At 43.1% G+C, this 27,394-nt stretch overlaps 1 protein-coding gene across 9 annotated transcripts; it reads right to left on the reverse strand.

Annotated features, from left to right (window-relative positions):
* Positions 1-7,092: 7,092 nt before the first annotated feature.
* On the reverse strand, positions 7,093-12,586 carry LOC123063018 (5-pentadecatrienyl resorcinol O-methyltransferase). 9 transcript variants are annotated; one of them, XR_006430017.1, is made up of 6 exons: positions 12,290-12,586; positions 11,079-11,183; positions 8,727-10,911; positions 8,201-8,522; positions 7,555-7,714; positions 7,093-7,428 (listed from the first exon to the last, which is right to left on the reverse strand). XR_006430017.1 is itself a non-coding variant. In XM_044486777.1 (5 exons), the coding sequence occupies exons 3-5, from the start codon at positions 10,871-10,873 to the stop codon at positions 8,223-8,225; spliced, it is 729 nt and encodes a 242-aa protein (XP_044342712.1). In that variant the 5' UTR covers positions 10,874-10,911; positions 11,115-11,183; positions 12,290-12,586; the 3' UTR covers positions 8,034-8,222. The 9 variants fall into 9 exon arrangements, 8 of the variants coding, with proteins under 8 accessions (XP_044342712.1, XP_044342694.1, XP_044342715.1 ...); XM_044486777.1 differs by lacking the exons at positions 7,093-7,428; positions 7,555-7,714 and having other exon boundaries at positions 8,034-8,522; positions 8,727-9,085; positions 10,804-10,911; positions 11,115-11,183; XM_044486759.1 differs by lacking the exons at positions 7,093-7,428; positions 7,555-7,714 and having other exon boundaries at positions 8,034-8,522; positions 8,727-9,085; positions 10,804-10,911.
* Between the last annotated feature and the right edge of the window lie 14,808 nt (positions 12,587-27,394).

Here is a 27,394-nt window from a genome sequence, read left to right on the forward strand (position 1 = left end):
GAAAGAAATAAGTGGGAGGAAGGTAGAACTTGATGAAGTATTACCTCTTGAACCGGTAAGTGGCGCAGCTCAAGAAAGTGTTCCTGAGGTGCCTGCACCGACTAGAGAGGAAGTTGATGATGATGATCATGAAACTTCAGATCAAGTTGCTACTGAACTTCGTAGGTCCACAAGGACACGTTCCGCACCAGAGTGGTACGGCAACCCTGTCTTGGAAATCATGTTGTTAGACAACGGTGAACCTTCGAACTATGAAGAAGCGATGGCGGGCCCGGATTCCGACAAATGGCTGGAAGCCATGAAATCCGAGATAGGATCCATGTATGAAAACAAAGTATGGACTTTGACTGACTTGCCCGTTGATCGACGAGCCATAGAAAATAAATGGATTTTTAAGAAGAAGACAGACGCGGATGGTAATGTGACCATCTATAAAGCTCGGCTTGTCGCTAAGGGTTATCGACAAGTTCAAGGGGTTGACTACGATGAGACTTTCTCACCCGTAGCGAAGCTGAAGTCCGTCCGAATCATGTTAGCAATTGCCGCATTCTATGATTATGAGATATGGCAAATGGACGTCAAAACGGCATTCCTTAATGGTTTCCTTAAGGAAGAATTGTATATGATGCAGCCGGAAGGTTTTGTCGATCCTAAGAATGCTGACAAGGTGTGCAGGCTCCAACGCTCGATTTATGGGCTGGTGCAAGCATCTCGGAGTTGGAACATTCGTTTTGATGAGATGATCAAAGCGTTTGGGTTTATGCAGACTTATGGAGAAGCCTGCATTTACAAGAAAGTGAGTGGGAGCTCTGTAGCATTTCTCATATTGTATGTGCATGACATACTGTTGATGGGAAATGATATAGAATTCTTAGAAAGCATAAAGGCCTACTTGAACAAGTGTTTTTCAATGAAGGACCTTGGAGAAGCTGCTTATATATTAGGCATCAAGATCTATAGAGATAGATCGATACGCCTCATTGGTCTTTCACAGAGTACGTACCTTGACAAGATATTGAAGAAGTTCAAAATGGATCAGTCAAAGAAGGGGTTCTTGCCTGTATTGCAAGGTACGAGATTGAGCACGGCTCAATGCCCGACCACGGCAGAAGATAGAGAAAAGATGAGTGTCGTCCCCTATGCCTTGGCCATAGGGTCTATCATGTATGCTATGCCGTGTACAGACCTGATGTAAACCTTGCCGTAAGTTTGGTAGGAAGGTACCAAAGTAATCCCGGCATGGAACACTAGATAGCGGTCAAGAATATCCTGAAGTACCTGAAAAGGACTAAGAAAATGTTTCTCATTTATGGAGGTGACGAAGAGCTCGTCGTAAAGGGTTACGTCGATGCTAGCTTCGACACACATCTGGATGACTCTAAGTCACAAACCGGATACGTGTATATTTTGAATGGTGGGGCAGTAAGCTGGTGAAGTTGCAAGCAAAGCGTTGTGGCGGGATCTACATGTGAAGCGGAGTACATGGCAGCCTCGAAGGAAGCACAAGAAGCAGTCTGGGTGAAGGAGTTCATTACCGACCTAGGAGTCATACCCAATGCGTCGGGTCCGATGACTCTCTTCTGTGACAACACTGGAGCTATTGCCCTTGCCAAGGAGCCCAGGTTTCACAGGAAGACCAGGCATATCAAGCGTCGCTTCAACTCCATTCGTGAAAGTGTTTAAAATGGAGACATAGAGATTTGTAAAGTACATACGGACCTGAATGTGGCAAATTCGTTGACTAAACCTCTCCCTAGAGCAAAACATGATCAACACGAGAACTGCATGGGTGTTCGATTCATCACAATATAACTAGAATATTGACTCTAGTGCAAGTGGGAGACTGTTGGAAATATGCCCTAGAGGCAATAATAAAATGGTTATTATTATATTTCTTTGTTCATGATAATTGTCTATTGTTCATGCTATAATTGTGTTATTCGGAAATCGTAATACATGTGTGAATACATAGATCACAACACGTCCCTAGTGAGCCTCTAGTTGACTAGCTCGTTGATCAAAAGATAGTCATGGTTTCCTAACTATGGACATTGGATGTCATTGATAACGGGATCACATCATTAGGAGAATGATGTGATGGACAAGACCCAATCCTAAGCATAGCTCAAAGATTGTGTAGTTCGTTTGCTGTAGCTTTTCTAAATGTTAAGTATCATTTCCTTAGACCATGAGATTGTGCAACTCCCGGATACCGTAGGAGTGCCTTGGGTGTGCCAAATGTCACAACGTAACTGGGTGACTATAAAGGTACATTACAGGTATCTCCGAAAGTGTCTGTTGGGTTGGCACGAATCGAGACTGGGATTTGTCACTCCGCATAACGAAGAGGTATCTCTGGGCCCACTCGGTAATGCATCATCATAATGAGCTCAATGTGATCAAGTGGTTGATCACGGGATCATGCATTACGGTACGAGTAAAGTGACTTGCCGGTAACGAGACTGAACAAGGTATTAGGATACCGACGATCGAGTCTCGGGCAAGTAACGTACCGATTGACAAAGGGAATTGTATACAGATTGATTGAATCCTCGACATCATGGTTCATCCGATGAGATCATCGAGGAGCATGTGGAAGCCAACATGGGTATCCAGATCCCGCTGTTGGTTATTGACCGGAGAGTCATCTCGGTCATGTCTGCATGTCTCCCGAACCCGTAGGGTCTACACACTTAAGGTTCGCTGACGCTAGGGTTGTTAGGAAGACTTGTATGTGATTACCGAATGTTGTTCGGAGTCCCGGATGAGATCCCGGATGTCACGAGGAGTTCCGAAATGGTCCGGAGGTGAAGATTTATATGTAGGAAGTTATCATACGGTCACCGGAAAGGTTCGGGGGCATATCGGTATTGTACCGGGGCCACCGGAGGGGTTCCGGGGGTCCATCGGGAGGGGCCACCTCTCTCGGAGGGCCTAATGGGCTGTAGAGGAAAGGGAACCAGCCCTGCATGGGCTGGCCGCATCCCCCCCCTTGGGCCCATGCGCCTAGGGTTGGGGGGGGGGGGAAACCCTAAAGGGGGCGCCCCCCTTGCTTAGGGGGCAAGCCCCCTCCCCTTGGCCGCTGGCCCCCTTCCTCCTTCCCCTATAAATAGAGGGGCAAGGGGAGGGATGCACACAACATCGAAGGCGCAGCCCCTCCCCTTCCCAACACCTCTCCTCCTCCGTAAGAGCTTGGCGAAGCCCTGCCGGAGTACTGCAGCTTCACCACCACCACGCCGTCGTGCTGCTGTTGGAGCCCTCTTCCTCAACCTCTCCCTCCTCCTTGCTGGTTCAAGGCGCAGGAGACGTCCTCGCTCCGTAAGTGTGTTGAACGCGGAGGTGCCGTCCGTTCGGCGCTAGGATCTTCGGTGATTTGGATCACGACGAGTACGACTCCGTCAACCCCGTTCTCTTGAACGCTTCCGCTCGTGGTCTACAAGGGTATGTAGATGCACTCCTCTCTCCCTCGTTGCTAGATGACTCCATAGATAGATCTTGGTGTTGCGTAGAATTTTTTTAAAAAATTCTGCTACGTTCCCCAACAGGGAGGTGGCTGTCGGATATCGCCAGTGGTGTCCATGCTCGGCCACTTGCGGTTGAAGTTGGCGCCGGCGCGCGACGTTAGCGACGCTTGGTGGTGCAACTGCCTGGTGCGGTAGTCTTGCTTGTCGCCCCCTCCCGGCAACCTATTGGTCCTGATCATGCGAGCTCAGGGGTGAGCGACTCTGCCTGTCGACGGCGTAGTGTCCTCCGATCCAGGACTAGAGGGCGGGGGGCTCTCTTCGGAGGTAGAGACGGATGGTGGACAGGATGGCTTGGCTCAAGGGGGATGACGGAGCGTGACAATCATCCTGCAGCGGGATCTACCTCGGCTTAGTCGCGGCGTGTGTTGGCTCCTGTTCGCCGAGGGCTTCGATGTTCAAGCTTGTGCTTGGTGCATTCGAGTCTTGTTAGTTGCTCTGGTATCTTGTATCTTTGCCGCTTATGGTTTTTTATTCCTTTCTTTTGTATCGTTGAACTTGTGACTCGGTGGGTGCTTTATCTATACTACTATTAAACAAGCAAACATGTTCCCCTGGCGAACGAAAACTCTGCCATCCTAATCCCACGTTCGCACAGCTACAAGAAAAAAAAGTAACGACAAACCGGAAAGGTCCGCAATCACGCTCGTGCCCTTCGTCCAACCTTCCCCAAACCTCGCGTTCTTCCTCTCCCAATCGAGCGCCGCCGCCGCCGCGTCTATGATCTCTCCCACGGGCACGACTCGCTGCCCTCCCCTGGTCGCTGCAACTCGCACCTCACCTCAATCGCCACCAGCCTCCCCCTCCACTACATCGCCTCGACCTCCAACGCCTGATGCTCGCCCTCCGCTAGATCGGCGCTGCCCGATGTGTGGGATGCGAGAGTCCGGCTGCAGCTGCGTGGCCACGACACGGCTCGCACGGCGCGTATGCAGCAGCTCGCAAACAGCAGCGGCTCGACAGGAGCGGCGATGGGTTGCAGGGCTGCGGCGATGGCGGTCGTCCGGCATATGGAGCGGCTCTAACAGGCAGGCTTGTAGGTGAGTTAGGAATCTATTTCTAATTTCTGGGATGTCCGCTAAGCAACCAAACTTATGCTCGGAGTGACATTCTTGTTGGCCTTCTATTTGAAGAAGCTCGCCATGTACACCACAGGTCAGAGTGGTTGTTCCCGTACTCCATAGAGATGTGATACTCAATGGTGTTGGTTGAGACGATGACGACGGCAAAATAGAAAGATGATTATGAGAAGTTCGACTTGTAAGAGAATAATCATATTACTAACAATAGATGTAGATCTTGAGTAGATTGAAACATTAAATAGTGATTGTAACTGAGTACTTGAACATGTTATTCAAGATTCATAGAATAAAAAGGGTACTAATGGTTTGAAACATGAATGCAATACCTTTTCTTTGGTGAAAAATCAACCTTTTGTATACAACAATTCATTTTAAATATTTCTTGCTGCTATTAGATTATCCTTTTACATACGAATTTTAACATATAATTGTCATATTAGTTTAGACGTGCGTTGCACGTGCACACTTACCAGTATAATATAAAGCGGGGAACCCTTTTTCAGTATAAAATGTAACCAACGACTAATGGGCTTATGGGCATACATTGAATTGCCCTATCTGTTGAGAGTAGACCCCCGGGCAAGTAAATAGAAAAAACAAGGTATAATTAATTTTCTGCACGCCAAGCTGTAATTTCTAGTGGGGTTTCTTCGAAGGATGGTGCAAGAATACCAACCTTCCGTGGGTTCAGAGGTGTAGAAATTAGCAAGGTTCCAAGGCGCAGACAGCAGTCCCTTTCCTCACTGTACACATGATGTCCTGTCCACCACACCACGCAGAATCATTATGACCGGGCAGCTGCTGGAAATCATGCGAGCAAGATTTACAGCAGATGCAGATGGTCAGACAGTAGGATTAGGAGGACCAAGTGCCCACCCAGGACCCACCATGCACGCCGTCGAAATCAAACCTAGAGCAATCGAAGATTGGATCAAACAAGCGCTTACTGGGCAATGTGGGCGGTGGCGCGTCCGCGAGCAGCAGCCACGGCCCTGGGTCCTCACGCTCACGCTGCGCTGCCTGGCGGCGCACCGCGACCTCGGCCGCCCGCTCTGACGGCGGGAGGTGACAGCCCAGACCAGTCGCGATAGCCTGGTGGTGCTACGCGACTTCGGCGGCCCGACCGCCGGCACGAGGTTGCAGCCGCCGCGCTTCGTCGCAGCCTCGCGGGCATCCGTCGACGGTAGTGGTGGCCCTGGTGGGCTGTGTCCCGTGCATGACCAGGGCCAGGAAGTAGGCCGGACCAGTAGGAGCTTCCAGGGTTCCAGTGTTTTCCCTTTTTCCCAGCTTGAGGCGTGCGTTTTTCGTATTTTTTCCTCTTCTTACTTACTTTTCTTATATATTCCGAAAAATTTCTGAACATATGTATATGGATAAATTACTTTACATATTTATGGTTATTAACAATTCTCATCATGCATTACCATTTTTTTGGTGAAATGTAAAGTTTTATTCTTGCAGTTTTACAAAAATATTCTTATAATATAACAAATATTCTTGTCATTGAAAATATGTTCAAAAGTTTAAAAAGAAATTCATGATTTTTTTAATCCATTAAAATGTCAAAATTGGTTCGCTTAATTTGTAATAAACAGTCGTACCATTCAAAAAATTGTTCATGGCATTTAATAATTGTTCCTGAATTTTAAAAATCTTAATGAAATGTCAATATTTGTTCACGTAAATAGTTTAAAACTGTTAATAACATAGAAAAAAATATTTGTGTCTTTAAAAAAATGTTTAGATGTTTTAAGAACATGTACATGACATTTGTGAAAAATTCACAACAAGTATTTAAAAATGTTCACCGTGTATTTAAAAAATGTTTGACATGTATCCGGATAAGTGTTCAGCGTGTATTTGGAAAATGTTCAAATGTGTATTAAAAAAGTCAACATGTATTTGAAAAAAATAATAGAGAAAAAACTGATAAAAAGGTAAAGGAAAACACACAAAAATGAGACTAACGTTGCTTCTGCCTCGCAATAAGCTAGACATAGCATTTGTGAGGGGAATTGGGGCGGCCCAATAGCAGATGGCGGCAGCAGTGGGGAAGCATGGAATTGTCTACACTTATGTTTAATAGAATCCCTCAGAAAAAAAAGCTTATGTTTTATAGAATTTTTATTTGCAATATTTATTAAAAGTAAAAAAATGTAATGTGTATATCATGCATAATGAAAAAGTTGACTCTGCATAATAGAATTTACAGAAAAAATTGCACGAGCAAGATTTTGTTAGGATATGCTCAACAGTCTAAAAATATTTATGTATGTCAAAAAGTGTCCTTGCAAATTTAAAAAATGATGGATGAAAATGTTCCATATAGAAAAACGTTTATCCTGGAACATATTCCACCCAATATAAAAGTGGTCATGAATGTAATGGAACTTTTAGGTGACTTTTGGAACTTCTTTGGACAAATGCTTTCTAAATGCATTCCATAGTTCATTAAATAGTATATTTTATGCATTTAAACAAGAAGATCACGTCATTCATATAAAAAAATTATGTCACAAAACAAGGATAGTAAACATTATTATATCATTTATTTTATTTTTAACAAAAAGATTACAAGCAAAAAATCCCATAAATCCGGTGAAAGAGAACTATTACCTGAACTTTTTTGGTAAGTAACATCAAAAGATTTATGAAGTGAAACACCTGAAAGCTACCAGAGCTATCTAAAGACTTGCAGTGCTGACACTGCAAGTCCCTTGGTTATATGATGACATCCAGCACAAGATCAGAATTATCTCCAGGGACAAATGTTGGGGACAATATATGCTTCTCTTTATCTCCATTGATCCGGTTTACAGGCGCCACTGCCAAACATATAGACACACACAAAAAAACAGCCAGTACTCAAGTTATGTCACAATATGGATGCCATTATCGCTTCACAATTGCTGCATGAACAGTCTTAGGTAACTTCCAAAAGAGGTACTTACCTGAGGCAGAGAGGACCTGAAAAATGGGTCCATTCCTCACATGTTTACTGAAATTCAGAATTGCATCACTGAATCACCAAGAGCAATCTGAACACAGCAGCATGCAGATGCAGTCTTACTAAAATGGATCCAAGCATATAACTTTTGGAAGAAAAAAACCCTGTAAAGTTGCAAGTCAATGACGCCAAATAGACAGAGGAAAATATGACACTGCTAAAATACACATGAAATGATTATATGCAAGCAAGGAGCTGTACATTTTTTTTAGCCCGCAATAGGTCATGCATTACAGTATCACATCGAATGAACAGTTTTTAACGACCTCATGAGCACAAAGCTATCTAAACACATGATTCACAAAGGTACGGACGCTGAAAAACAACAGAGTAACCACTGAAACATGGACATATAGCATCTTAATATCAGTATATGTTATCTCAATTCTCACAACAGAAACAAAGTATAGACCCAGCTGCAGATGGTAGTCCATACATAAACACTACCGGGACAAATTCATTGATCACAGCGGTTACATATCACAAAAATATAATAAGGTAGTACATTTTTCACCATACTAGGCCAACGCGTGCAACAAGAGAGCACACATGCTGTTGATGCCCGTTTATGAACATACAACACTGATTACCATGTAATTTTTAATTGAGTGTTCAAGGGTAGAGCTCAATAACAGATCTAACTCCCAGCACTGATATAATCTTGTAGTCGCCGAATCCAGCTTCCATGAATATCCTTTTCCACTCAAATTCCTCTCGCTCAATCCCCTCAACGCACATGATAAATAGATCATATAAAACATGTGTCTCTCTTGTTACAATCTCATTTAGCCCAGATCCAACCACCATATCTACGATTATCACCTTTCCACCAGCATCTCTGGGAGGAATAGCTTCCTTGCAATTTTTCAATAACTTGACACAGTCTTCATCACCCCAATCATGAAAAACCCACTAAGATGCACAGCAGCAGCCCAAAAAAAGGTTACCATTAGTCCCTATAATATATTGAATTATAGAAATTTATTGTAAGAAATTTAGTTAACTTAATTTAATTCAGACAAGCGGCTAAATACACACTTTAAGAGTTATGACAGCATATTGTCAAATGATGATGTGTTGTATTGCAAGGGAAGAAGAAACTTCTAGAGAGTTTACCTTTAGGAAAAGAGCATTTGCTGGCGGAATATACTTAAACATATCGCCAGAAATAAACGACACATGGACATCACTAGGAGCTTCTGCAATAACATGAGGGAGATCCAACACGGTGCATTTCATTTGCGGGAATGCATTCACAATTGCCCTGGCAGCTCCACCGTGGCCTCCACCAACATCAATAAGAGAGTTTATGCCAAGAAATACATCACCACACTCCCTTAAGATGATGTCCGTGAGAAAGTTACTATCAGAAACCATTGCATTATTGAGTATCTGGTTGTAAGTATCATCCTGCTCAGCCATCTCCCAAAAGTTAAGGCTGTGGGCCTTTTTGAACAGGGACGTGGAATGCTCATCTAGGAACCATGAGTGCATGCCCAAAAAGGGGGCAATGACAGTTGAATCAAGCATCAAAGATAGAATAGGAAATAAGTTTGATTTAACTTCATCACCGACGAGTAGGCGTGTGGTTGGGGTAAGCCCGTAAACAACCTCCTTGCCTGGCGAGGCTGCCTCATGAACAGCAAAGATGCCTGATATGGTGAGCACACGCATGAGTCGCCGTAAGCGGGGAAGCTTAGACGGATGGAGGCCGATCTTTGTGGCCAACTCTGACGGGGTCATAAGCCCACCATGGTGTTGGATGGTGTTAGGGATTTGCAGTTCCATTGCACATTTGAGTGCCATGGACTTGACGAATCCCAGTGCATGGTGCCAAAGGTTAACTTGAGCCTGGAGCAGCTCCTGAGAGCTATGCTTGTCTTGGATGGGCGGCATTTTTGTTGAGCTTGTTTTTCTTTGGTTATGGGTGGATTGTAGTCATACCGGTTATATATACACAAGTACAACATGTTTAAGGCACATGATAGGGCCTTGAGTAATCAATTATTCAAGGATGGTATTGGGATTGTGTCAAGCCATTTGAGAGAAGACCTTCGCTATGCAACAATTGCAGACAGTACAAATACACTACGAATTATTCATGGAAGCCTATTTACTCAGGTACAACTCGTTCAAATCAAATGTTCACAAAAGATAGTTTCAAGTTTAGCTCAACTCCATTTCAGACGTTTCACTTGAGTCGCACTTCTCTTCATAATTAAACACAGTCCGACACTTAAATCTATTATGTAGACAACAGAAGATATTTTAATGAATGGTTGAACATTCTTCTGTAAAGATCTATACTTGAATAAAACATTTTAAGCACTTGGTACTCTCTGGGGAACAATGAGTTAGATTTATATAGAACACTGTGTATTGCAGTTGTGGCTACTAGTGGGACAGATCACAGAGCACAGGTGGCTAGCAAAAATCCTCTCTCCTATCTTAACTAGATTTGTATTGTACTACGAGAGCTAACTTGTTGATCACAAGGACTCACACCTCGCAAATAACTCCAAATTGTTTCGATGTCAGGATTTTACATGTCTGATACTCAGATCCAACATAAAAGACAAGCTTTCATTGATTCCCAACGTTGATATCATCAAGAGAGCAACTCGAAGTCATCGCTCAAATGCTCTACAAGACCGACAGGCTAGTTTTATATTTTTCTTTTTTCAAAAAGGAATTTTACATTTTTTTTCTATAGCAAGGAGCTTAGTATATACTGAAAACGAATAAAAAATATATTAAACGGGCATACTTTATAAAAACGTAACAGACATACATTGAATCGAGACGTAACAGCTTAACTAGATTTTGTTTGCAAGTATGAAAACATGGGTGCCATCAAAAGACAAGTGGGCATAATTAATTTTCTGAATGCGCCAAGCCATAATTGTAGTGGGGTTTAGGAGAGGTCGAGAGGATGGTGAAAGAACACCAACCTTTCATGCATTCAACGAGCGTAGAATAGCCCCATAAAAATCAAAAGAAAATGAGTGTAGGGTACAGCTGAGGAATAGCAAGGTTCCAAGGCGCAGACAACAACAGTCCCATTCCTCATTGAACACATAATGACCCACCACACCGATACTACACAGAATCATAATGACCAGACAACTGCTGGAAATCATGTGACCCAAGGCAACTGAAGGGACTTTGTTCATAAAGCATTAAAGCCACATACCAAGGATCAGGAATCCATACGGTCTGAGTCTGACCACTGACTGTGCAGGAGTGTAGGTTCGTGGCAGCATTCTCGCCGTGGATTAGAGACCAGCAGCCCTTCGAAAACCTGAAGAAAAGACCAGATGGAGAAAGTGATCTTCATAAGAAATGAACATATGCGCTGTTGAGGGAGAAATAAAAGTGACATCGTTGTAATATCTACAGATGCAGGGTAAGCTCTGTTCAAAGCAAAATGAAGTCCGAATGCCGAAGCAAAGAATCAGGCAGATTGACCTCTCGGACCATGTGATCTCAGAGAATTCTCCTCACATTGGTTCCATCTCCATGACCAAAATAATAATCCGGGTCCTCAGTCCTGTGCCTCCTCCAACTAATTTGCTGAGAAAAAAAACGTTAATGGGAGAACTGCTGCCATGGCAGCGAAAACGGGCCGAAAAAGCCTGCCATGGCACGAAAACTAGGCGTGCGCACACTAGCACGCTTAGAAAACAGCTAGATTATGCTACCATACATGTCACCTCACGATGGATCAGTCAAAACAGTTCTTCCGTGGTAATGTCTACCTGTTTGTGTTAAATCTCAGCTATATTGTTCATACTAGCATGCTAATAGATGGAGCATAACATGTTTAAATGGAAAGATTAGAGCGACAAGATAGATCAAGAAAAAGCTGATGTTTGATGTAAATATTTTGAAACATAACCCTACCCAAAGTTTGGAAAGTTTGAGTAGCCCAGATATTTTCATGTTTAGCTCCACTCCATTTTCAAATGTTTCACTTCAGACACGCTTCTTTCAGATTTACCTACAGGTCCTACTCTCAGATTTTTTTTAACCACGCCTCAGATGAATGGCTGTGCATTTTTTTCCCATTGTAAAGATCTATACATAGCTGAATAAAACATTTTAAGAGCTTGGCAGAAAACTATATTCTCAGGGGGGACAATGAGTTGGATTGATGTAGTACACTTTGCATTGTAGCTGTGGCACCGCCCTGTCTATTAGTGGTCAACTGGACAGCCAGCCATTTGTAAATTAGTGCGGGTAACAGCAGGCGCTACTCTCGGACATGGACAGGAGTGTTGGAATCTGGCTCAGATTCGGTGTCGGTTTCGCAATTTCATACATGCCAAATAGAGGACAGTGACTCGGGTGTCTGATTCGGCAAAAATATGTAGACTGATGTATCCAGTTTAGGTAAGTTATTATATCTAAGACGAAATGCCCCAAATTCTGATGGAGAAATCGTGAAAACGGACGCAGATGGCGCACTCATTTTTCATGTTGAGTATATGGGAAGCGAACCAAAGAGATGGCCAAACGATTTCGCCTAAAACACGGTGAAATGTTTACGGGCTGAACTCAGAAACCACATTCAGTGGCACAGTATGACTAAGGGTGACCAAGATGTCCACTATGGCTCGTGCACCGCCGCCGAAATCAAATAGAGAGTAAGTAGATAATAGGACTGAGTTGGGGCTTACGCGAGCTCCCGGCCTCCCGCTAGCCCTAGGTGCAGGACTGGGCCGACGGGGACGGGGCTGCCGCTCCTCCGCCGCGTCAGCCCGGTGGGTGCGACGATGAGCAGCCTCGGGGCCCCTCGGGTCGTGTCACGTTACGCCGCCTTGTGGCACGTTGCGACCTGACCTCGGCAGCTCGGCGGACGGCGCCCAGCCGATCTGATGGCGTGAGGTGGCCGCCGCGCCGGCGAGTTCGTGGCAGCCACCGAATCTGACGCCTGAGGGGCCAGTGGTGGTGTCACCAGGGTGTGGTGCGGTGTGGCCAGGCCGCGTGCGTGTCGTGTGAGTGAGCCCGGTCCAATTATACGACGCGGGCCGAACACGGGGCCTCGCTTGGGCCGGTGAAACAAACAGAGCTCCAACGTTACAATGGCTCAAACTCTAGCATTAAAATGTATAAGGCCTCGTTTGGAACACAATAATTCAATCAAACATACAAATAGGAAAAACACAGAACCATAGATTAACTAATGTGTTTTTTTATTTTCTTAAAGCACAAAACCTAGTGCATTGTGCTAAAAAAGAAGGAAAAACACATAAATTAAGATTTCACACATCGACTAAAACCACGGGAAATCTGCAGAACTGTCATTTGGATGTCACACACAAAAACACAAGAATTGTAGACACAAATAGATGAAAACACCTCATGTGTGGTTTCCTCTGAAATCCTGTGAAATAGCTCATTCCATAGGAATTTCAAAAGAACGTGCCGTAACAATTCATTTGTTCCAAACGGCATCAAAGGAAAAAATTACAATAGAAATCCTACCATCCAAATTTCTTATGCTTTTCTTTTGTTCCAAACAGGGCCTAAAACTATTGTCTAACAAGAAACTTGCACCGGCCTCTATGCATGGATATGAAAATCATGCTCTCATCAACAGTGTAATTTTTTCTTCTATCTTTTGCTTAATGACATACTTAAGACAAAACTTCTAGGTAGAGACTGCTGCATCTGCTCCTTGCGCTGAAAATTTTAGGGAGTCCGTGGTTTACCTATTATTTGATCTGATTTCATGGATATGCTCATTGATGGAATGAACAGAAGGAAAGTCACTTGCTTCAAGGAGATGCACTTGGCTGTTGGAGCCGGTGTAACAATTTAGTGATAAATCACCCTTTTTTCTTTTTTGCGGGAGAAATAAAACCATATTACCTTATAAGTTATAACTTTCAAAGACCTCTTCTCTACCGCTATGGTCGGAGCTAAACTAATCTTAAGGAGAGGGCATGCAAAAGTGGCTGGACACTTTGTAATTCTCTATTCCACAACCATTGTACATGTCAATTTTTTTAATGAAAAGTGTAATAACATGCGGGGCCTTCTCTACTATTTTTTCACTCAAAAAAATGTTTAGTATAAATAAACTTCTATTCTAAACATATTCCAATGCCTATTTAAAAGAGTTCATTTATTTCAAAAAGATATTCATATATGTAAAAAAAAAGTTCCAAGCAATTTCTAGAAACTATTTCAATGGACAGATAAATTCTCCTTTCATATGTCCCACCATTCATGAGATATAGTTTATGTATTGAAAAAATGTTTACATAATAGTTTGAAAATGTTAAGTATATCAACAAATATAATTAAATTTATTTTATTATTTTCCTCTTCCAAACAAATTACAATATAAAATGAATAAATAAATAATAGTTAAGGCAAAGAAAAAAAGAATAACATAAGCATGAAACAAAAACTAGATGAACATTATTGGTTCAGCCATGAATGAAGGCTCTTCTACCACCTAGGAAAATGAGGAATCTCACAGTTGCACTTGGATGTAGTTTTGAATCCAAGCATTGGTTTTGGGTTAAAAAACATGTGTAGTTGCACATAAATGAGGTGAAAATCGGCACAGAAAACATGACATTACTAAAATACACATGAAAGGATTATATGCCAATAAGGAATTGTGCTATTTCCTTTATCGTCAAATAGACATGCATTACATTATCACACACCGATAATTCATAGTAATTTATGTACTGATTGAAGAAATTGTATATTTGCATATAAATGATGCCAAAATGATAGGAAAATATAACATTAGTAAAACATGAAGGAAATATGCCCTAGAGGCAATAATAAAGTTATTATATATTTCCTTATATCATGATAAATGTTTATTATTCATACTAGAATTGTATTAACCAGAAACATAATACATGTGTGAATACATAGACAAACAGAGTGTCACTAGTATGCCTCTACTTGACTAGCTCGTTGATTAAAGATGGTTATGTTTCCTAACCATAGACATGAGTTGTCATTTGATTAACGGGATCAAATCATTAGGAGAATGATGTGATTGACTTGACCCATTCTGTTAGCATAGCACTTGATCGTTTAGTTTGTTGCTATTGCTTTCTTCATGACTTATACATGTTCCTATGACTATGAGATTATGCAACTCCTGTTTACCAGAGGAACACTTTGTGTGCTACCAAACATCACAACATAACTGGGTGATTATAAAGGTGCTCTACAGGTGTCTCCGAAGGTACTTGTTGGGTTGGCATATTTCGAGATTAGGATTTGTCACTCCGATTGCCGGAGAGGTATCTCTGGGCCCTCTCGGTAATGCACATCACTTAAGCCTTGCAAGCATTGCAGCTAATGAGTTAGTTGCGGGATGATGTATTACGGAACGAGTAAAGAGACTTGTCGGTAACGAGATTGAACTAGGTATTGAGATACCGACGATTGAATCTCGGGCAAGTAACATACCGATGACAAAGGGAACAACGTATGTTGTTATGCGGTCTGACCGATAAAGATCTTCATAGAATATGTAGGAGCCAATATGAGCATCCAGGTTCCGCTATTGGTTATTGATCGGAGACATGTCTCGGTCATGTCTACATTGTTCTCGAACCCGTAGGGTCCGCACGCTTAACGTTATGATGACAGTTTCATTATGAGTTTATATGTTTTGATGTACCGAAGGTTGTTCGGAGTCCCGGATGTGATCACAGACATGACGAGGAGTCTCGAAATGGCCGAGAGATAAAGATTGATATATTGGAAGCCTATGTTTGGACATCGGAAGTATTCCGGGTGAAATCGGCATTTTACCGGAGTACCGGGAGGTTACCGGAACCCCCGGTAACCTAATGGGCCTTAATGGGCCTAGTGGAGGAAGTAGAGAGGAGGCCAAGGGGCAGCCGCGCCACCCCCAAGTCCGAATTGGACAAGGAGGGGGGGCGCACCCCCCCTCTTTCCTTTCCCCTCTTTCTCTCCTTCCCCCCCAAGTCCTAGTCCAACATGGAAAGGGGGGAAGTCCTACTCCCGGTGGGAGTAGGACTCCTCCTGGCGTGCCCCTTGCCTGGCCGCACCTCCTCCCCCTTGCTCCTTTATATACGGGGGTAGGGGGCACCCCATAGACACAACAATTGATCATTGATCTCTTAGCCGTGTGCGGTGCCCCCCTCCACCATAATCCTCAATAATATTGTAGCGGTGCTTAGGCGAAGCCCTGCGACGGTAGAACATCAAGATCGTCACCACGCCGTCATGCTGACGGAACTCTTCCCCGACATTCTGCTGGATCGGAGTCCGGGGATCGTCATCGAGCTGAATGTGTGCTAGAACTCGGAGGTGTCGTAGTTTAGGTGCTTGATCGGTCGGGCCGTGAAGCCATACGACTACATCAACCGCGTTGTGCTAACGCTTCCATTTTCGATCTACGAGGGTACGTAGACAACACTCTCCTCTCTCGTTGCTATGCATCACCATGATCTCGCGTGTGCGTAGGAATTTTTTTGAAATTACTACGTTCCCCAACATTGGCTTCCGAGCCTAGGTTTTATGCGTTGATGTTATGCACGAGTCGAACACAAGTGAGTTGTGGGCGATATAAGTCATACTGCTTACCAGCATGTCATACTTTGGTTCGGCGGTATTATTGGATGAAGCGACCCGGACCGACATTACGCGTACGCTTACGCGAGACTGGTTCTACCGACGTGCTTTGCACACAGGTGGCTGGCGGGTGTCAGTTTCTTCAACTTTAGTTGAACCAAGTGTGGCTACGCCCGGTCCTTGCGATGGTTAAAACATCACCAACTTGACAAACTATCGTTGTGGTTTTGATGCGTAGGTAAGAACGGTTCTTGCTAAGCCCGTAGCAGCCACGTAAAACTTGCAACAACAAAGTAGAGGATGTCTAACTTGTTTTTGCAGGGCATGTTGTGATGTGATATGGTCAAGACATGATGCTAAATTTTATTGTATGAGATGATCATGTTTTGTAACCGAGTTATCGGCAACTGGCAGGAGCCATATGGTTGTCGCTTTATTGTATGCAATGTAATCGCGCTGTAATGCTTTACTTTATCACTAAGCGGTAGCGATAGTCGTGGAAGCATAAGATTGTCGAGACGACAACGATGCTACGATGGAGATCAAGGTGTCGCGCCGGTGATGATGGTGATCATGACGGTACTTCGGAGATGAAGATCACAAATACAAGATGATGATGGCCATATCATATCACTTATATTGATTGCATGTGATGTTTATCTTTTATGCATCTTATCTTGCTTTGATTGATGGTAGCATTATAAGATGATCCCTCACTAAATTATCAAAGTATAAGTGTTCTCCCAGAGTATGCACCGTTGCGAAAGTTCTTCGTGCTGAGACACCACGTGATGATCGGGTGTGATAGGCTCTATGTTCAAATACAACGGGTGCAAAACAGTTGCACACGCGGAATACTCAGGTTAAACTTGATGAGCCTAGCATATAACAGATATGGCCTCGGAACACGGAGACCGAAAGGTCGAGCGTGAATCATATAGTAGATATGATCAACATAGTGATGTTCACCATTGAAACTACTCCATCTCACGTGATGATCAGACATGGTTTAGTTGATTTGGATCACATGATCACTTAGAGGATTAGAGGGATGTCTATCTAAGTGGGAGTTCTTAAGTAATATGATTAATTGAACTTTAATTTATCATGAACTTAGTCCTGGTAGTATTAGCATATCTATGTTGTAGATCAATAGCTCGCGTTTAGCTCCCCTGTTTGATTTTTGATATGTTCCTAGAGAAAACTAAGTTGAAAGATGTTAGTAGCAATGATGCGGATTGGATCCGTGATCTGAGGTTTATCCTCATTGTTGCATAGAAGAATGATGTCTTTGATGCACCGCTAGGTGACAAACCTATTGCAGGAGCAGATGCAGATGTTATGAACATTTGGCTATCTCAAATATGATGACTACTTGATAGTTTAGTGCACCATGCTTTAATGGCTTAGAATTGGGACTTCAAAGACGTTTTGAACGTCATGGACCATATGAGATGTTCCAGGAGTTGAAGTTAATATTTCAAGCAAATACCCGAGTTGAGAGATATGAAGTCTCCAACAAGTTCTATAGCTAAAAGATGGAGGAGAATAGCTCAAGCAGTGAGCATGTGCTCAAATTGTCTGGGTACTACAATCGCTTAAATCAAGTGGGAGTTAATCTTCCAGATAAGATAGTGATTGACAGAATTCTCTAGTCACCATCACCAAGTTAGTAGAACTTCGTGATGAACTATGATATGCAAGGGATAACGGAAATGATTCCCAAGCTCCTCGTAATGCTGAAATCAATGAAGGTAGAAATCAAGAAAAATATCAAGTGTTGATGGTAGACAAGACCACTAGTTTCAAGAAAAGGGCAAAGGGAAGAAGGGGAACTTCAAGAAGAATGGCAAGCAAGTTGCTTCTCAAGTGAAGAAGCCCAAGTCTGGTCCTAAGCCTGAGACTAAGTACTTCTACTACAAAGGGACTGGTCACTGGAAGCGGAACTGCCCCAAGTATTTGGCGGATAAGTAGGATGGCAAAGTGAACAAATGTATATTTGATATACAGATTATTGATGTGTATTTTACTAGTGTTCGTAGCAACCCCTCGGTATTTGATACTGGTTCAGTTGCTAAGAGTAGTAAATCGAAACGGGAGTTGCAGAATGAACAGAGACTAGTTAAGGGTGAAGTGACGATGTGTGTTGGAAGTGGTTCCAAGATTGATATGATCATCATCGCACACTCCCTATACTTTCGGGATTAGTGTTGAACATAAATAAGTGTTATTTGGTGTTTGCGTTGAGCATGAATATGATTTTATCATGTTTATTGCAATATGGTTATTCATTTAAGTAAGAGAATAAATTGTTGTTCTGTTTACATGAACAAAACCTTATATGGTTACACGCAATGAAAATGGTTCATTGGATCTCGATCTAGTGATACACATATTCATAATATTGAAACCAAAAGATGCAAAGTTAATAATGATAGTGCAACTTATTTGTGGCACTGCCGTTTAGTTTATATTGGTGTAAAGCGTATGAAGAAACTCCATGCTGATGGACTTTTGAAATCACTTGATTATGAATCACTTGATGCTTGTGAACCATGCCTCATGGGCAAGATGACTAAGACTCCGTTCTCCGGAACAATGGAGCGAGCAACTGACTTATTGGAAATAATACATAGTGATGTATACGGTCCGATGAGTGTTCAGGCTCACGGCAAGCATCGTTATTTTTTGACCTTCACAGATGATTTGAGCAGATATGGGTATATCTACTTAATGAAACACAAGTATGAAAACATTTGAAAAGTTCAAAGAATTTCAGAGTGAAGTGGAGAATCATCGTAACAAGAAAATAAAAGTTTCTATGATATGATCGCAGAGGTAAAATATTTGAGTTAAGAGTTTGGCCTTCAGTTAAAACAATGTGAAATAGTTTCACTACTCATGCCACCTGGAACACCACAGTGTAATGGTGTGTCCGACCGTCATAACCGTAATTTATTAGATATGGTGCGATCTATGATGTCTCTTACCGATCTACCACTATCGTTTTGGGGTTATGCATTAGAGACAGCTGCATTCATGTTAAATAGGGCACCATCTAAATCCGTTGAGACGACACCGTATGATCTATGGTTTGGCAAGAAACCTAAGCTGTCGTTTCTTAAAGTTTGAGGTTGCAGTGCTTATGTGAAAAAGTTTCAACCTGATAAGCTCAAACCCAAATCGGAGTAGTGCATCTTCATAGGATACCCAAAAATAAAATGTTGGGTACACCTTCTATCACAGATCTGAAGGTAAGATATTCATTGCTAAGAATGGATCCTTTCTAGAGAAGGAGTTTCTCTCGAAAGAAGTGAGTGGGAGGAAAGTAGAAGTTGATGAGGTAACTATACCTGCTCCCTTATTGGAAAGTAGTTCATCACAGAAATATGTTCCTGTGACTACTACACCAATTAGTGAGGAAGCTAATGATGATGATCATGTAACTTCAGATCAAGTTGCTACCGAACCTCGTAGGTAAACCAGAGTGAGATCCGCACCAGAGTGGTACGGTAATATTGTTCTGGAGGTCATGTTACTTGACCATGACAAGCCTACGAACTATGAGGAAGCGATGATGAGCCCAGATTCCGCGAAATGGCTTGAGGCCATGAAATCTGAGATGAGATCCATGTATGAGAACAAAGTATGGACTTTGATTGACTTGCCCATTGATCGGCGAGCCATTGAGATTAAATGGATCTTCAAGAGGAAGACGGACGCTGATAGTAGTGTTACTATCTACAAAGCTAGAATTGTCATGAAAAGATTTTCGACAAGTTCAAGGTGTTGACTACGATGAGAGTTTCTCACTCGTATCTATGCTTAAGTCTGTCCGAATCATGTTAGCAATTGCCGCATTTTATGAAATCTGGCAAATGGATAAACAAAACTGCATTCCTTAATGGATTTATTAAAGAAGAGTTGTATATGATGCAACCAGAAGGTTTTGTTAATCCTCTAACAAAATATGCAAGCTCCAGCAATCCATCTATGGACTGGTGCAAGCATCTCAGAGTTGGAATATACGCTTTGACAAGTTGATCAAAGCATATAGTTTTATACAGACTTGTGGTGAAGCCTGTATTTACAAGAAAGTGAGTGGGAGCACTACAACATTTCTGATAAGTATATGTGAATGACATATTGTTGATCGGAGATAATGTAGAATTATTCTGCAAAGCATAAAGGAATGTTTGAAAGGAGTTTTTCAAAGAAAGACATCAGTGAAGCTGCTTACATATTGAGCATCAAGATCTATAGAGATAGATCAAGACGCTTGATAAGTTTTTCAATGAGTACATACCTTGACAAGATTTTGAAGTAGTTCAAAATGGAACAGTCAAAAAGGAGTTCTTGCCTGTGTTACAAGGTGTGAAGTTGAGTAAGACTCAAATCCCGACCACGGCAAAAGATAGAGAGAGAATGAAAGTCATTCCCTATGCCTCAACCATAGGTTCTATAAAGTATGCCATGTTGTGTACCAGACCTATTGTATACCCAGCCCTGAGTTTGGCAAGGGAGTACAATAGTGATCTAGGAGTATATCACTGGACATTGGTCAAAATTATCCTTAGTGGAATAGGGATATGTTTCTCGATTATGGAAGTGACAAAAGGTCCGTCGTAAAGGGTTACGTCGATGCAAATTTTGACACTGATCTAGATGACTCTAAATCTCAATCTGGATACATATTGAAAGTGGGAGCAATTAGCTAGAGTAGCTCTGTGCAGAGCATTGTTGACATAGAAATTTTCAAAATACTTACGGATCTGAATGTGGTAGACCCGTTGACTAAAATTCTCTCACAAGCAAAACATGATCACACCTCAGTACTCTTTGGGTGTTAATCGCATAGCGTTGTGAACTAGATTATTGACTCTAGTAAACCCTTTGGGTGTTGGTCACATGTCGATGTGAACTATGGGTGTTAATCACATGGTGATGTGAACTATTGATGTTAAATCACATCGTGATGTGAACTAGATTATTGACTCTAGTTCAAGTGGGAGACTGAAGGAAATATGCCCTAGAGGCAATAATAAAGTTATTATATATTTCCTTATATCATGATAAATGTTTATTATTCATGCTAGAATTGTATTAACCAGAAACATAACACATGTGTGAATACATAGACAAACAGAGTGTCACTAGTATGCCTCTACTTGACTAGCTCGTTGATTAAAGATGGTTATGTTTCCTAACCATAGACATGAGTTGTCATTTGATTAACGGGATCACATCATTAGGAGAATGATGTGATTGACTTGACCCATTCCGTTAGCATAGCACTTGATCGTTTAGTTTGTTGCTATTGCTTTCTTCATGACTTATACATGTTCCTATGACTATGAGATTATGCAACTCCCATTTACCAGAGGAACACTTTGTGTGCTACCAAACGTCACAACATAACTGGGTGATTATAAAGGTGCTCTACAGGTGTCTCCGAAGGTACTTGTTGGGTTGGCATATTTTGAGATTAGGATTTGTCACTCCGATTGCCGGAGAGGTATCTCTGGGCCCTCTCGGTAACGCACATCACTTAAGCCTTGCAAGCATTGCAGCTAATGAGTTAGTTGCGGGATGATGTATTACAGAACGAGTAAAGAGACTTGCCGGTAACGAGATTGAACTAGGTATTGAGATACCGGCTATCGAATCTTGGCCAAGTAACATACCGATGACAAAGGGAACAACGTATGTTGTTATGCGGTCTGACCGATAAAGATCTTCGTAGAATATGTAGGAGCCAATATGAGCATCCAAGTTCCGCTATTGGTTATTGACCGGAGACATGTCTCGGTCATGTCTACATTGTTCTCGAACCCATAGGGTCCGCTCGCTTAACGACAGTTTCATTATGAGTTTATATGTTTTGATGTACCGAAGGTTGTTCGGAGTCCCGGATGTGATTACGGACATGATGAGGAGTCTCGAAATGGTCGAGACATAAAGATTGATATATTGGAAGCCTATGTTTGGACATCGGAAGTGTTCCGGGTGAAATCGGCATTTTACCAAAGTACCGGGAGGTTACCGGAACCCCCGGTAACCTAATGGGCCTTAATGGGCCTAGTGGAGGAAGTAGAGAGGAGGCCAAGGGGCAGCCACGCGCCCCTCCCCCCAAGTCTGAATTGGACAAGGAGGGGGCGGTGCCCCCCCTTTCCTTTCCCCTCTTTCTCTCCTTACCCCCCAAGTCCTAGTCCAACATGGAAAGGGGGAGTCCTACTCCCGGTGGGAGTAGGACCCGGTGGGAATAGGACTCCTCCTGGCGCGCCCCTTGCCTGGCCGCACCTCCTCCCCCTTGCTCCTTTATATACGGGGGCAGGGGCACCCCATAGACACAACAATTGATCATTGATCTCTTAGCCGTGTGCGGTGCCCCCCTCCACCATAATCCTCAATAATATTGTAGCGGTGCTTAGGCGAAGCCCTGCGACAGTAGAACATCAAGATCGTCACCACCCGTCGTGCTGACGGAACTCTTCCCCGACATTCTGCTGGATCGGAGTCTGGGGATCGTCATCGAGCTGAACGTGTGCTAGAACTCGGAGGTGCCGTAGTTTCGGTGCTTGATCGGTCGGGCCGTGAAGACGTATGACTACATCAACCGCGTTGTGCTAACGCTTCCGCTTTCGGTCTACGAGGGTACGTAGACAACACTCTCCTCTCTCGTTGCTATGCATCACCATGATCTTGCGTGTGCGTAGGATTTTTTTTTGAAATTACTACGTTCCCCAACAAAACAGACATGAAAGGATTATTTGTTGGTAGGGAATTGTAGATCATATATATGCTCAATAACAAGAGAGTAAGAACTGAGACATGGACACATCATCTAAGTATTAATCGTTGTGTCATGCGCAAAATATTAATAAACCCCTAACTACATACGATATTTTTTTAGAGTATTCAAGCGTAGAGGCCAGTAACAGATCTAACACCCATGGGCCAAAATTTTGTAGTTATTGAACCCAGCTTCCATGAATACTAGGACAACACTTATGTGTTGCTATGGGCAACATTTAGCAATTTCATTGATGAATCACTGAAGAATTACTTGATATCATAGTTGATGTCCATGCATTACGAAGAAATATATATTACCGTGATGACAAAAAGCATAAGAAAGACAGTGGGAAGAGTTTTGGAAGAAAATGGAGTCTTTAGGGTTGCAACAGGGAATGAACATCAAATGTGCCAAACATATACCTTTAAGATCTGCATTCATGTTAGTTAATTTTTTTAATAATCAAAATAAATGATTTGCTTGATAACTAATTCAAATATGAGCTACCATGGCACATTATATTCCATTCATCTGCAATGTAGCCAAAGCCATAAGGAATATAATTGTGCTAAAATTCTCATCCATGTGAACACTACAAATTTTGATATATAAGTGAACATAAATAAGTGTGATGGCCATGATGATACCGAACATGGGAGTTTTTATCTTTGTATTTTTGCCCAAGCACATTGTAGGAGCGATTCAAAAATAGTGCAACCCATAGAAATGCTCATGATTATTAATGTTTTTTTGGAGAGAAAAAAACTCCAAAGTGCCTTGTTTGCCCACACTCGGCATGCATTCATTTGCACATGAATCACCTAATTTGGTTTACAACAAAGATAATGATGCCCTCTCAAATCAACACACTAATTAAGCAAGCAGGCTAGATTCGGCAACATGCATATTCTCAATGAAATGATGTGCTCTGCACAAAACTTCCAGGAAGCCTCGCAGGCCACCTCATACTTCATCATTTGTACTGCTACTGCTACAACTACATAGTCAAGTTAGATAAGTGATGAAGTATTTGTGGTTTACACATGTTTCTTCATGCGTGCACTTAGGATACCAATTTGTATACAAATAACATGAAACTAACTGTGACATTCATTATATATCCTTATAACATACATGACAACTCTCAAGTAGACACTATTACTGCTTCTAACAAAGCTGCAACAAAACCACAAACAAAACAACACTTGTTAGGAGCATCATGAGTTAATGTCTCGAAGGATACTACATCATTACAGACCCCTCCCCTCCCGCATCGCTCCAGCGGGCGATCGGGAGGGCAACCCTAGCATTGCCGGGGCTCCACCCCTCCTCCCCTTGCCGCTATCGGGTTTGCTCGGTCGGCGTCGATGATGGCAGGACCTCATCTCCCCTTTGCTGGTGGCGTCTAGCGCGGGCATGCAGTCTTTGGCTGGTGGCGGCTCGCTGGCGGTGTGGTGTGTCGTGCGGGGCACGCCCGGGGCTGGCTTGGCGGCTTGATCTAGCCATGCCAGATCTGCCTGTTAGCGCCTCGGGTGGCACGTGCCCTCCTACATGGTCGGATCCGGGCTGGAGCTCCCCTCCGATGGTCGCTGGCTCTGGATAGGGCTCTCTATTGCTTTGGTTCGGCGTGATGGTGGGTGTTCATGGTGAGCGCACAGGTGGTCGGTGTGGGCGCAACATGGCAGTCAATGTCCGACATGGTTGGTTCCACCACAAAGAACCTAACCATCTGACCTATGCTCAATTCACGTGCTATTATGAAGTTGCATAGAAGAATATGTTATGAAAGTGGAATGAATACTCTGGTATTTTTGTTTGTTTGTATGGCAGCCTTGATACTCCATATAGTTACACACGACAATGGTGAGGGTTGAACTACGATAGTATATGAAAAAGAAAGTCGTAAACATCATGTTATTAATGCGATTAAACATTTGAAACTATAGCTCTATAATCTGAATTGAATAAAGTTTCCATTTCAGTCAGCTATATCTCGTATCTTTTTATGTCCAAAATGTTGGGAAACATAGTAGAAAACAAAAAATTGCCTTTCGAACACCCAAGAACAATATGAAGGTGCATAAGAGGATTGGATCATGATCGTTACCAACTCCAAGTTGTAGTGGAAGCATACGAGTCGGTGTAGATCATACTTGGAGTCCCTTGAACCGTCAATGAACAATCCCGCGAACTGCCCTCGAATGATCCCTCGAATCGAAGACCGAAAGCACGGCCTCTCTACAGTTTGCAAGCGTATGGTCTTCATGTTCAGGCAGTGCTTCGCCATCCAGAGCTAATCGCCGCTTGAGAATTAGAGGATAAGATTAGATCCACTCGGGGCTTTTAATTGAGGATTAGAGGAACTAGAACTAGCTCTGATTATCTCAATTAGAACTAGTAGTATTGGGCTAGAGGAGGCACCTAAAACTTGTGTATTGAAAATGGCCAATACCTCCACTATATATAGGTTAGATGGGAACAGAGGGGCAGCCACAAAGGAGGGAGAGCTCCTCCTTGGGGCGCCGGCCAAGGGGGGAGCCCCCCAACAAGGTAAGAGGGGGGGGGGCAACTACACTTGGGCCTTTGTGGCCCAAGTTGCCTTCCACCCCTAGGCCTTTTAAAGCCCATTGATATTTAATTAATTATAAAAGTCTTCTAACAATTACTAAAGCCTTTTATTATTAATTTAACATCAAGATAAAACATTTTTCACATATATATTATTTATTGTAAATACCCGGCATTACCCGATAAACTCTGAAACCCTTCCGGTGACCCCGAAACGCTTCCGATTCCTCTCGGAACTATTTCGAATATTAACAAAACTATTTCATAAATAAATCCTCGATACTCTCGTCCTACTAACTCCCACCAGATTGTGATTACCTTAATCTTGTGATCCCGTAGGTTCGATAAATCATAGACATGAACGGAACCCCTTCGTTCAATGACCGATAGCGGAACCGTGGACGTCCATATCGATCCCTATGATTACACGAATGACATTTGAGTGAACCTTTGGTTATCATGTGATGTTCTCTTTGCTTCACGGTACTTTACAAAACCTGAGGTGAGATATATTGGTATCCTCTTGAGTCATACACATGCTCACTATACTAGTCTCCTCGTTATCAGTTTTGTTCTTCTTTCTCGTTATCATGTTTTGGCATCCCCGTGACGAAGTCACCTATGTCTAGCCATACGATGATGGATGCCTTCACACTGAGAGGGCCCTAAGAATATCTCTCCATCTTCGGAGGAGCAAATTCCACTCTCAAGCTATCGTGCCCCTTGTCAAACTTTCCGATGAATCTGTAAGTTGTCATTATGATCACCAAGTTACTGATGACCTTTGGGAAACCCCAAAGTTCATCGTACAGTAAGAAGTGACTACGATACTCTGTGTTGGGGAACCTAGTAATTTCAAAAAAATTCCCTGCGCACACACGGGATCATGGTAATGCATAGCAACGAGAGGGGAGAGTGTGTCCATGTACCCTCGTAGACCAAATGCGGAAGCGTTAGCACAACACGGTTGATGTAGTCGTACGTCTTCACGATCCGACCGATCCAAGTACCGAACGCACAGCACCTCCGAGTTATGCACACATTCAACTCGATGACGTCCCGCGAGCTCCGATCCAGCAAAGCTTCACAGGAGAGTTTCGTCAGCACGACGGCGTGATGATGGTGATGATGATGCTATCGACGCAGGGCTTCGCCTAAGCACCGCTACGATATAACCGAGGTGGATTATGGTGGAGGGGGGCACCGCACACGGCTAAGGGATCAATGATCAATTGTTGTGTCTCCAAGGGGTGCCCCCTTCCCGTATATAAAGGAGTGGAGGAGGGGGAGGGCCGGCCCTCTCTATGGCGCGCCCTAGGGGAGTCCTACTCCCACCGGGAGTAGGATTCCCCCTTTCCTAGTAGAACTAGGAGCCCTTCCAAGTAGTAGGAGTAGGAGAGAAGGAAAGGGAAAGAGAAGAGAAGGAAGGAGGGGCGCCGCCCCTCCCCCTAGTCCAATTCAGACTAAGCATTGGGGGCGCACGCAGCCTCTCCTCTCTCTTTCCCCTAAAGCCCAATAAGGCCCATATACTTCCCGGCGAATTCCCGTAACTCTCTGTTACTCCGAAAAATACCCGAATCACTCGAAACCTTTCTGATGTCTGAATATAGTCGTCCAATATATCGATCTTTACGTCTCGACCATTTCGAGACTCCTCGTCATGTCCCCGATCTCATCCGGGACTCTGAAATACCTTCGGTACATCAAAACACATAAACTCACAATACAAATCATCACCGAACATTAAGCGTGCGGACCCTATGGGTTCAAGAACTATGTAGACATGACCGAGACACGTCTCCGGTCAATAACCAATAGCGGAACCTGGATGCTCATA

Source organism: Triticum aestivum, chromosome 1A (genome assembly GCF_018294505.1).
Source record: "Triticum aestivum cultivar Chinese Spring chromosome 1A, IWGSC CS RefSeq v2.1, whole genome shotgun sequence".
NCBI lineage: Eukaryota > Viridiplantae > Streptophyta > Magnoliopsida > Poales > Poaceae > Triticum > Triticum aestivum.